Genomic DNA, 11,385 nt, shown 5'->3' with positions numbered 1-11,385 from the left:
CTGCATTCCAGGGTCAAATCTGGCTTGACCCAGAAACTGTAATAGAGTTTAGGATCCCATGAACCAATCCAACAGTAAACACTAAGGATTTACTATGTATCAGGCACTGTGTTAAATGTTGAGTGTCAAAAAAGGAGCAAGAAAGCTTCAAGGGGTTCACAGGTTATGGTGTGTGTGGGAGGGAGCGAGCCACAATCAGACAAACCCATACAAACAAGCTGTATAGAAAATAAATAGGAAATCATCAACAGAGGAAAAGCTCTCCAATTCCCAGGGGCTGCGGAAGGCTTCCTGTAGAAGCGGGGGTTTGAGTGGGGGCTTAAAGGAAGCCAAGGAAGCTGAAAAGCAGAGACAAGAGGGACAGCATTCCTTCCTGGAGGCTGCACTGAGTAAGGGGCCGATACCCAGGTAATGGAGTGTCTTGCGAGTCAAACAACAAAGTCAGAAGCCCATTTCTAGGTCCTAAATATCCTCCAGCTCTGACATTTTCCAGGTTTGGGGCAGATCTTTGCTCTGGGCTGGTTCTCCTCTTTGGCAAAAAGAGGGGGGCTGGACTAGACCCCAAGCCCCAACCCAGGAGTAGCTGTGAAGTAGATAGCAAGGTAGTGTGTGAAGGGGAATGTTTGCTAAATCACTGCACCATCTTATGGAAACGAAGCCAACAGGAGTTTAATTAAGCTATTAATTGAGCTCTAGTTTATTTCTTTTGTGCATATGTGTGGTAAGCACTGAACATTATTTCATTTCCTATTGAGTAGGGAGTCCTCTGAGGCTTACTGAAATCAAAGCAAGGGCTGGGAATATATGGACTAGATAGATGATCTCTAAGGTCCCAGCAGACAGTCATTTATGAACCTTGGGGTGATGGGATACAGTAATGGATTTGGAATCAGAAGCCCTGCATTCAAATCTATCCAACCTGTATGACCCTGGTCAAGTCCTTTTACCTCTAAAGCCTCTGGTTATTTCCTGTGCAAAAGGAGGGCTGCTAGACTAGGTGGGTCTCTAAGGTCCCTTGACAACTGTAAGCATTAGGTACCGTATTCCTAACTGCGTGACTCTGGGCAAGTCACTTGACCCTGATAACCCAGGAGGGAGGGAGGGAAGGAAGGAAGGAAGGAAGGAAGGAAGAATTTAATGATCGGCTTGTTCAACCGGCACAGGCACAGTTAGTACTCTAAATGAGGCCCAAGTAGCTATCTGGGGGGTTGCCAAGCCAGGCCAAGCAAAGGGCTCATGTAGGCACCAATGCCAAGGGCAAGGGCACTCGCCCCCTCCTTTCCTTTCCTTCCTTTTCCTTCCCCTCCCCTCGTGTGTCTCCGGTTCTTGCCTGGCTTTCCCCCCACGCGTGGCTCGAGGTCATATGTTCCCCCGCCCAGCAGTGACGTCATCGCACCAGAGGCCAATCAGGGCTCTCTCAGGGCTTGGGGCCCCGCCCCTCCAAGGCGACAGGGCGGGGCCTATGGCTGGCCTTCCCGGGCCAGCCAGGGGCTCCGAGGCCAGTTGTCGGAGTTCAGCTCTTGACTGCGCACTGTCTGCCTCTTCCTCCGCCTTGTCGTCCCTGTGCCGACTCTTAGCGTCATGGAGGGGGCTTCCACCGTGGTGTCCGGCTTCCTGGCCAAGCTCTGGGCTCTGGTCGACGACTCGAGCACCGACGACGTGATCGGCTGGAGCCGGGTAAGGGCCAAAACGGCCGCTGCTGCGCTTGCGCAGCGAGCGGGCTCTCTCTCCCCCTTCAGCTGTCGGAGCACCCGGGGCTCGTGGGGAGGGGGCCGCGCGCCGGAGGGAGCCTCGGCCGACGCATGCGCCCCTACTCCTGATCCCCACGGCTAGCCTTTGCCTCCCCGGGGCGCTCCAGCTCCGAGGCCATTCGTTCCCCTCATGCTGCCTAGAGTGCCCAAAGCCGCCCCCCGGGGTCCCCAGGGATCTCTGGTCACTCTCAAGTTAGCGGGTCTGGCCCTTGCCCCATGGTGACCCAAAAGACCTAGGCTGGGGGGGCACTTCTACCCCAAAGATCTCCTGGCAGGGAGAGTTTGCCATGGGCTACCCCTGCCCCAAGGAGGTTTTACAGGACGCGAACTTTTTTTTTGGGGGGGGGGGAGCCACTATTGCCCTTAAGAGTCTGCAAAATGGGAGAATCGGGAGCTTGCCTTAAGGAGTTTCGTGGGATAAGAATCACGGGGTGTGGGGGAGGGCTATTGGTCCACGATGTTTTCCAGGATGAGAATGGGGGGGCGGTCTACCCTTTCTCTAAGGGTTATGCAGGAAAGCAAAGCAGCAGTGGGAGGCTACTTCAGAGCTTTGCAGGGCTGGCATGCTTGGGATTGGGGAGGGGGTCCTTACTCTTGCCTTAAGAAGTTTACAGAACTAGAGGAGGGGGAGCGACTCATCCTCCAAGGAGTTCACAAGACAGAAGAGTTAGGGGGTGGGGGCTGTACTACCCCCAAAGAGTTTGTAAGATGGGAGAATTGGAGAGGGGCCACTTTTGCCCCAAGGAGTGCAGGGCGGGAGAATTTGGGGACTCTGACTCCAAGGAATTTGGAGGGCAGAAGTATTTGTGGAGCTGTTCATGCCCCACAAAGTTCTGAGGCAGCTCCTAGTGTCAAGAGTTTAGGGGTGGCTATTCTTAATTGACAGAATTGGCCAGGTTGGAGAGTTTGCAAGGGGGCTACCCCTGCTAGAAAGATTTGCGGGGTGGGGGGGGCGTTATTCTTTGCTATAGGAGTTTGAAGAGCAAGAGTTTTGAGTTTCATCTGCAGGCATTTGCCCGATAGGAGAGTTTGCAAGGTTTCCCCTGGTGGAAATGGGGGCAAGAAGTTCGAGGAGGGAGGGCTTCTCTTGCCCAGAGAAGGTTTCGTAGGGCAGGAGAGTCTGCAAGGGAGGGGGGAACACACTTCTAGCAAGAGCATCTCTCTCTCTCTCTCTCTCTCTCTCTCTCTCTCTCTCTCTCTCTCTCTCTCTCTCTCTCTCTCTCTTCTTTCTTTCCTTTTTTTTCTTTCTTTCTTTCTCTCTCTCTTTCTCTTTCTTTCTTTCTCTCTTTCTTTCTCTCTCTCTTTCTTTCTTTCTTTCTTTCTTTCTCTCTCTCTCTCTCTTCTTTCTTTCTTTCTTTCTTTCTTTCTTTCTTTCTTTCTTTCTTTCTTTCTTTCTTTCTTTCTTTCTTTCTTTCTTTCTTTCTTTCTTTCTTTCTTTCTTTCTTTCTTTCTTTCTTTCTTCTCTCTCCTTCCCTTTCTGTCTCTGTCTGTCTCTGTCTCTTCCTCTTCTCCACCCCCCCCTCCCGCGGCTCCCTCCCCCCCCCCTTCTCCCAGGAGGTCCTGAGAGTCGAGGTAGGGGCTGTTCTTCCCTGTAGGGCTCCTCTACTCCCGCGTTCGAAGCGGGGTAAGAGTTTGCAGGGTGGGAGCAGGCAAGGGCCACTGTTGCTAACATGACTTTGCAGGGCGGGAAAGTTTTCTATCCGCTGTACTGTCTCCTTCTTTGCTTGCGGATGGCTACTTGTACACCGGGGCCAGAGAGCCCGCTACTCCTGGTTGAGAGACTTGCGTTTGCAGCAGCTTCCTCCCCTCCCCTCCCCCTCCCAGTTTATGGCCCACAAGAGTTTGCTTTTCTCCTCCTGCAAATGCCTGTTTGTTCCCTGTCATCCCAGCGGGCTTACAATTATAGAATTCCAGAACTGGAAGTGGGAATGCTGCCTTGGCCGCTCCCCCGCCCTCCCAGCCCCTGGTGCCTTAGAATGAATGCCCCTAGTTTCCTTGCAGGCAAAACTCAGCTCAGCTCAGGGACCCCCTCCTTAACTACCAGGGGTGATCTTGCCCAGGCACATTCCTGTGCCTCAGTTTCCTCCTCTGTAAAATGAGGAAGTTGGATTCCATTTAGTTGACCAGTTCTAGATCTAGAATCCTATGTGTAATTGCAGGCAAGTCCCTTTACTTCTGTGGGCCTCCGTTTCCCCATCTGTAAACCAGTGGGGTTTACTAGAGGGTCTTGGGTCCTTTCCAGCTCTAGACCTAGGATGCAATGGGGAGTCCCAGCCATATCTCTCTACAGATTGCTTTGTGTGCCAGTATTGCCCTATTCACATATGGCTCGGATCCCTGGATGGGCACCGACCACCTTCTGTCCATGGGAAGGATGTGCAATGCCACCCTGGCCAGCCCTATGCCCCTGGGGAAAGCTCTTCTTTCCCTGCAGTCAGCTCCCTGAGAGCCGGGGCTGGTCTTGTGGCTGCTCTTTGCTTTTCGTCTCCCCGAACTTTGAGCTTAGGAAACTTAATAAAGAAATGCTTTTTGGATTCGGTTCCATTCTCCCTTGCCCATCCTTGTCTCCCCAAACAATGCCTGGCGTACAGTGGCTGCCTTGGAACTTGGTACCACCCTGAAGCGGGCAGCCCCTTCTTCTCAGGGGCCATGCTAAGTTTTCTTTCCAAGCTAAGTCTTTTACCTCTGAGTTTGCCCCCTCCCTTCCTCCTAGTTCTGCCCTCTGGGGCCAAGCACAAGTCTGCTTCTTCTTCTGAAGCCTTGCAAATATTTGGAGCCACTTATTCCCCTGCCCTTCTGCCCCCTCCCTCCTTCTGCCCCAGAGTCTGACTTGGGCTCGTTCTGCAGGAACCCCTGACTTCTGCCCCCTCCACACCCCAGAGGGGCTCCACAGAACCCCCTATTATTGCCAAAGTGCAGAACTAGAGAGGCGCGGAGAAGGCTCCTTTCTCATTCCCATCTCTTCCCTCCGCTTTCTCTGAGCAGCTTCTGATTGCCAAACCTCCAGGTTGGCCTTGGGCCTCAGAGACTTCACAGTCTGGCCCAGCTCAGTCCTTCTACAAACACGAATCGGGCCTCTCCTTCGAGGTTAACCACAGTCAGGTGCCAGGCCGACAGTGTGGGCACACACAGAAATGAAGAGGAAGGCCAGCGGGCTGGCTGGAGCCTCCGAGGGTTCAGAATCAATATTATCGGCCCTTCTGAACGGCTTGTTTATTTGGTGCCAACCCCTGGTTCAGACTCTTTCTGGGTTTGTCTGCCCATCTGAATGTCAGTGGGCATCAGCACGAATTTTAACCTTTCCCAAGCCCCTATTAAGGAGGGATGCGAGGAAAATAAAAGTTGGGGGCTCTGTCTAGCAAGGGCAGAGTTAGAGGACCTGGGACCCAATCCTTCCTCTCATACAGACCATGTGTGAGCCAATGAGCCCTTCCCTTCACCTCCTTGGAGAGTGAGGTCCTTTCCAGCTCTAGAGCTCAGATCCTCTGATCGAGCTGGCAAGGTAGGAGCACAAAAGGCTGCCGACTTGGCGATAACCCTTTTTCCAGAGATGGTTTGGGCTGTCTCGATTGTTAGTCAAAGCAATAATAAGAGCTGCTATTGCGGTAATCCTTAAAGGCTTCCCAGCCCCATTTTGTACAGCCTTCCTGTCCAGTCCTTCAGGACTACAGATATCTCCCTCCCCATTCTCCATAGGAAGACCCTGAAGTCTTTGAGAAGGGCAGGGACTTACCCAAGGTCACACATCTTGCAAGCAGCAAAGCTGGAATTCCAGCCTGGGCTGGCACCAAGTCCAGTTTCTTCCCCCGAACGTGAGACCTTGCCATTTAACCATGTCCTAACTTTAATGCTCAGACCTTTGAACTAATTGATGGGGCCAATTTTTGGTACTTAGGAGAATGAGCTCATGTGTCTTGCTGAATTGATGGTTAACCATGGCTAAATTTTTCTCCAGCATAATATTTGAAAGTCTGAGATTGTCGTAGAATTGGAAGGGACCTTTTGCCATAGACTAGAACATTAGGGCTCACCTAACCCCTTCATTTTATAGGGGAGGAAGCTCAGTCCCAGGGTGACTTGTTTAAGATGGCAAAAGTGGAAGTAGACGCCATTTCCCCACGTGCCCACCTAACTACTCTCCCCAGAAAGGCTACTAAGAGATGCCTCATTTGGGGACAATAGATCAGAGTTTCTTTGATTCTGGTGCTTCAGAAACTCCGGGGCTAGGGGTTCTCTAAGTCCCAGGGGCCTGCCAGTGAAATTCGCATGGCTTAATACACAGATGCTTGCCTTGGGAAACCCTTTGCCCAAGAAATGAGCAGGAATCTCCCCCTGCATAGTTATTGAGAACCAAGACAGAGGTAGGGCAGGGAGCATTGTAATGTGAGAGCTGGGCCTCAAAGCAAGGGGATCCTAAGTCCAGCTGCCTGGGTACCACCAGATGGCTCGCCATGCCAGCTGGAATTCCTCTTCAATTCCTCTAGTGGACTTGAAAGCCCAGCCCGAGAACCACCTTCTTCATGGAGCCATTTTGTGATCTCTCCCAGCTGTTGGGGCCTCTCAAGATAGAATTTAATAGGGATCAATGTCAAGTCTTCCACTTGGAGTTCAAAAAATCAACTGTCGCCCCTCCCCTGTCCCCTCGTTGTCCCTTGGATTAGTATGCATTTTGTACATAGGGGATGGTTGCTGTCTAAGTCTTCTTAAAGAGACTGGAAGCCCCATGAGAGCAGGGCCCAGTTCTGTTGTAGCCAGCACCAGGCACAGAGAAGGCACTTCATGAGCGTTGGTTTGGTTGGTTGGTATTTCAGGCTCCCCTCTTTGATTGTAAAGCAGCTTGGTAGAGCTGCTTCCTGGTCTTGTGCTGGTCCTTTTCATTAGTGACTTGCGCAGGAGGATCAAGCCGCTGCTCCCCCCGCCCCCCCAGTTAGAAAGGACCTTGGGAGTCATTCAGTGCAGCTCCCTTATTTGTCAGATTTGCAAACAGGCTCAGAGAGGGCAGCAGCAGTGGGGGGCTGAGATTTGAACCCAGGCTATCAGCCTCTACCGCCACCCCCTCGGGCCCCAGTGGAAACTCTTCCATGGGCGTGGGTGTTGTATGTGCTGCACTTCGTGGTCTGCCTCCTGGCCCCGGGAGGCACACACACTGAGACCCACACCTATCACCATACTACACGCAAACCATTTCCTTCTGGGTTTTATGCCAGAATGGCTCCCCTGTCCACAAACACCATGTTATAACCCTGCTGGTGTTTTCCTCGTTACCGTTAGGGCGCACACATGCTAGGCCACTGTGGAACACCATCGAAAAATGTCTGACATTCCATAGGTTAGAATTGCTCCTTGTTCTTGGGGAGGGCAGGGAGGGGAAGGCCTTGGGTAAAATAAAGTATTTATTTGTAGGAGGAAAAACTAGGTTCTTTCTGACTTGTCAGTTAATGAAATTCACTCTAGAATGAATCCAAGTATTGAACATTAAGGGTCCAATGAATAGCAAATCCAGTCTGGGCCATTCATAGCAGTCAGATGTTGTCACTCAACTCGTTACAACAAATTCCATTTCTGTCTTCCGCTAAAGCCCTCCTCCAGTACTGGGCCTCTTAATGCCAGAGGGGCTTGGAGCTCGGGTCCCGTCTGCAGAGATTTGGTGTCTTGAGGGTGGCCATCAGGTGGGGAACGTCGTTTTCAGCTTTGGACACTTGAGAAGTATGAAATCACAGATCCGTGTGTTGGGGGAGGCCATAAAATTCTTAAACAACCGTTGTCTCGTTCTCTTTGTTCAAAATGTCTTTTTTATGATGAACTTAATAAACACCAACCCTGCAGCCCACGAAGAACAAAAACCAGTGTTGTGAGCTTCCCTTCAGTCCAGGTTGGTATTTCTTAAACATATATCAAATGGAACTCCCCTGAATGGTTTCTTGTTCCCTTCTGTATGTTATTTAAAATATTTTCGCTCCTTCTTTTGCATGCTTACCAACAGCCATCAACTCCCTCCAATAACCAGAGCTCACACGTCTATACTCCTTTTAAGGTTTGCTGAACATTTTCCATATGGCCTCATCACTTTTAGTCCTCACAACAAAATGGAAAAACTCTCTTGTAATGAGTAAGCAGAGTGAATGGGCCATGCAGGAAAACGGATCTTATTTGGGGCCTCCAGTCACTTTCTTTCTGCTGAGGGATGGGAAGCGGCTTTCTTCAGACTGCTGAAATTGGGCTGGGCCAATCACATTCATCAGCCCTCATGCGTCTTTCCAAGTTGTCCATAAACAGCACCGAGCGAGCTTGCAAACGTGGGGGAAGTGGCAGTAGCCTGAGAGAAGGCTGTGCCCAGCTAATGTGCCTTCTCCTTGACTTGCCTCAAAGTTCGTCAATGGCCTTCCAGCCAGAGGCCCAAATGGAAATCCCAGGAAAGTCTTGTCCATAGGTATTAAGCGCAGCATCTGCAAATAGCCGCCCAACAAAGTTGAAACACCAGCATTTCTTTTCAACGTTATAGACATTTCTATTTGTTTTTTGACCCTCACTTTCTGCCTTAGAATCGATATTAGGCATCGGTTCCAAAGCAGAAGAGGGGTAAGGGCTAGGCACTGGGGGTTAAGTGACTTGTCCAGGGTCACCCAGCTAGAACATGTCCAAGGCCAGATTTGAACTGAGGATCACCCATCTCCAGGTCTGGCTCTATCCACTAAGGCACTTAGATGCCCCCAGTTCTGTCTGTTTTGAGATGAAAGCATTACCTGACAACACGTTAGGTGGTCCTAGAAGAAGAAAGGGTTTTCTCCATTTCTTGCCTGCACAGTGAAGTGACTGAGGAATATTTATAGCGAGTGTTCAATCAGTGTGTGCTTACATGTGAGTGTGTTCATGTTTACCACCAGAGTCCCTGGCCCGGCCAAATGGTTCAGCATCAGAAACACAGCTGATTGGATCAGTGGAAAACCATTTCAAGAAGAGGCATTAGCATCTGCTTTGTCGCAGCCCCCTATGGACCATGGGACCTTTTGGTCTCATTTCTAGTCGACTCCTTCCCTAGGGGTTGTCTCCCCATGTTAGGACATGTAGCTCCTTGAGAGCAGTGACTAGCTGATTTTTAATCTCTTTGTATGCCTAGCACTTAACAGTTCTTTGTATACAGTAAGCCCTTAATAAGTGCCTTTCTTTAAATGATACTTCTGGTCCTGCTCACCTCACAGCATAGCCATTCATCTAAATCTGGCCAAGGCTCTCTGAATTTGGCCTTTTATCATTTCCCATGACCCAATATTCCATTCTGTTCAGAGAACACACAGTGTGTATAGCTACTCTGTACAACATAAAGACACTGTGCTCCTTGTTCTTGTATATACGTGGAGCCTCGTCTTTCTATCTCAAACCTCTTTGGGGTTTCTGCTTAGTAGTGGTGTTGCTGGGTCAAAGGGGATGCACAACTGAGTGACTTTTTGCATTATAGAATCAAATTGCTTTCCAGGATGGTCAGACCAATTCCTGGTGTTATCAATAGGGCATGTGTGTGCCTGTTCTCACTCAGCATCTTTCCCAATCTCTTGGGTGTGAGATGGAACCTCCTCAGAGGTGTTTTAATTTGCATTTTTCTTACTATTAGTCATTGGGAGCATTTTTATATAGTCTTGGTTGCAGTTCTTTTAAAAATGGCCTGTTCAGGGGCAGCTAGTCAGTGGATAGAGAGCCAGGTCTTGAGACCAGAGGTCCTGGGTTCATATCTGACCTTAGACACTTCCTGGCTTGAGCAAGTCACTTCACCCCCATGGCCTAGCCCTTACCACTCTTCTGTCTTGGAATCTCTACACTGTACTAATTCTAAGCCAGAAGGTACATGTTTTGTTTTGTTTTTAAATGGGATTTTCATAATCCTTTGACTATTTATCTATTGGGGAATGGCTCTTACATGTTTATATCAGTTTTTTATGTCTTGGATAGGAAACCTTTATCAGAGAAACTGACTTCAAAAAACATTTTAAACCAAGTAGCTGTTTCCTTTCTAATTACAGCTACAGTAATTTTTGCTGGCACAAAAACTTTTCATGGCTTTTTTTACGTAATCAAAATCATCCATTTGATCTTTTATGTTCATCTCATTCCCTTGTTTAGTCACATCTTCTTCCCCACCCCACTCATAATTGTGACAAATATCTCCTTCTCTTGCCCTCTGATTTGTTTACGATACAAGAGGCATCCTTCTAAGTAAGTGAGGAGGCTCTGGGTCCCCGTCCTTCCTCTAACCATCCCATCCTGGCTGTGTGACTCTGGGCCAAGGCAATTAGCTTCTTGGCACTCTTCTAAGACTTTAAAGTTTGCCATACCAGTGAGATCCCGGGTTCAGTTCTTATATCTGCAAGTGTTTGTGTTTAAATTGTGTATTCATTTGGAGTTTATGGTGGTGTGTGCCGAGAGGGTTTGGTCTAACCCCCCTTTCTTTCAGACTGCTCTCTAGTTGGTCCAGTAGTTTCTGTGGACGAGGAAGGGGCCCTTGCCACCGTAGCTGGTGTATTTGGGTTTACTGAACACTGTGCTACTGTGTTCAAGGGGCCCTAGGTACAGTCTGGCTTTTGTGTGCCTAATCTGTTCTACTCACTGATGCAGTTTTCTCTTTTTCCCATTAAATTACCATTTATTAAGTATATTTTAATAAAACCAAATGACTTCTCTATTGTTTGCACATATTAGTTGTACCTCTTCCTTGTGGATTTGAAGGTAATTATCCTCTCTCCTGCCTCAATGTCTCATTGAAGTGGAGTTGGAACCCTTGTTGGTTTTTTCAACTCCACATAGAAACACTTTTTAATGATTGCTGCTCACTCCCCATGATGGTAAATCATCTGATATGGGTTATACCAATGCTTTCCTGCACTTCATATTTCCATATTCCCCATGTTGTCACAGAAGACACACAGAAAACTCCTGAAGCGATATTTTGTTCTATCATTTGGCCGATGATAAAATTATTTCGACAATTATTGCTTTGCAGTACAATCTGAGATCTGGTTCTGCTATGTCTCCATCATCCCCCTTTTTCCTTCTTTCCATTGCCATTATTGACCTTTTCTTGCAAATGAATTTTGTTATTTTCTGGAGTTCTCTGCGGAGTCAAACACTGACTTTTCTGAGTGTAGAAGCAGATTAAGATGGATTTGGGAAATATTTCCCAAAATACAAATGCAATAAAACACATATATCATTACATTTTGAAACTAAGCCCATGTGCCATCCACAGGGATCCTCCCAGACGCTTTAGTGATCCTGTTTCTATTTGAGTTTGACACCATTGACGGATTCTGTAAATGAATTTGGCCAGTGGGGTCATTTTTATTATATCAGCATGATCACGAACAATTAAATCTCTCAAACCTTTGTCTTTATTTCTTAAAAACAGTTTTTACTGATATCTTTTCTGTCACCCACATATTCAAATTAAATTAGTTTTTTTATTCCGAACTTAAACACCAAATAAAAACCCCAAGGATTTCCATATAGTCAGCAAAACATAAAAGGAGTATTGTATATGAAACAGTGAAACCATTTTACCCCTTGACTTAAAATATATATATATATATATATATACACTTTAAAAATATATTTCTGATAAATTCCACACATTACTTTCTAAACT

The 11,385-nt window shown here is 48.2% G+C and overlaps 1 protein-coding gene across 1 annotated transcript in view; it reads left to right on the top strand.

Moving 5' to 3' along the window:
* Positions 1 to 1,418: 1,418 nt before the first annotated feature.
* The window catches only part of LOC103098571 (heat shock factor protein 3-like), a 65,890-nt gene continuing 55,923 nt past the window's right edge, over positions 1,419 to 11,385 (top strand). The window contains exon 1 of the mRNA XM_007506951.3: positions 1,419 to 1,677. Within this exon, the coding sequence (XP_007507013.2) occupies positions 1,582 to 1,677 (96 nt within the window). The 5' untranslated portion in view covers positions 1,419 to 1,581. The remainder of the gene's footprint in view (positions 1,678 to 11,385) is intronic.

Source organism: Monodelphis domestica, chromosome X (assembly GCF_027887165.1).
Source record: "Monodelphis domestica isolate mMonDom1 chromosome X, mMonDom1.pri, whole genome shotgun sequence".
Taxonomy (NCBI): domain Eukaryota; kingdom Metazoa; phylum Chordata; class Mammalia; order Didelphimorphia; family Didelphidae; genus Monodelphis; species Monodelphis domestica.
Note: the sequence above shows the minus strand (reverse complement) of the source record. Positions and strands in the feature narration are given on the sequence as shown.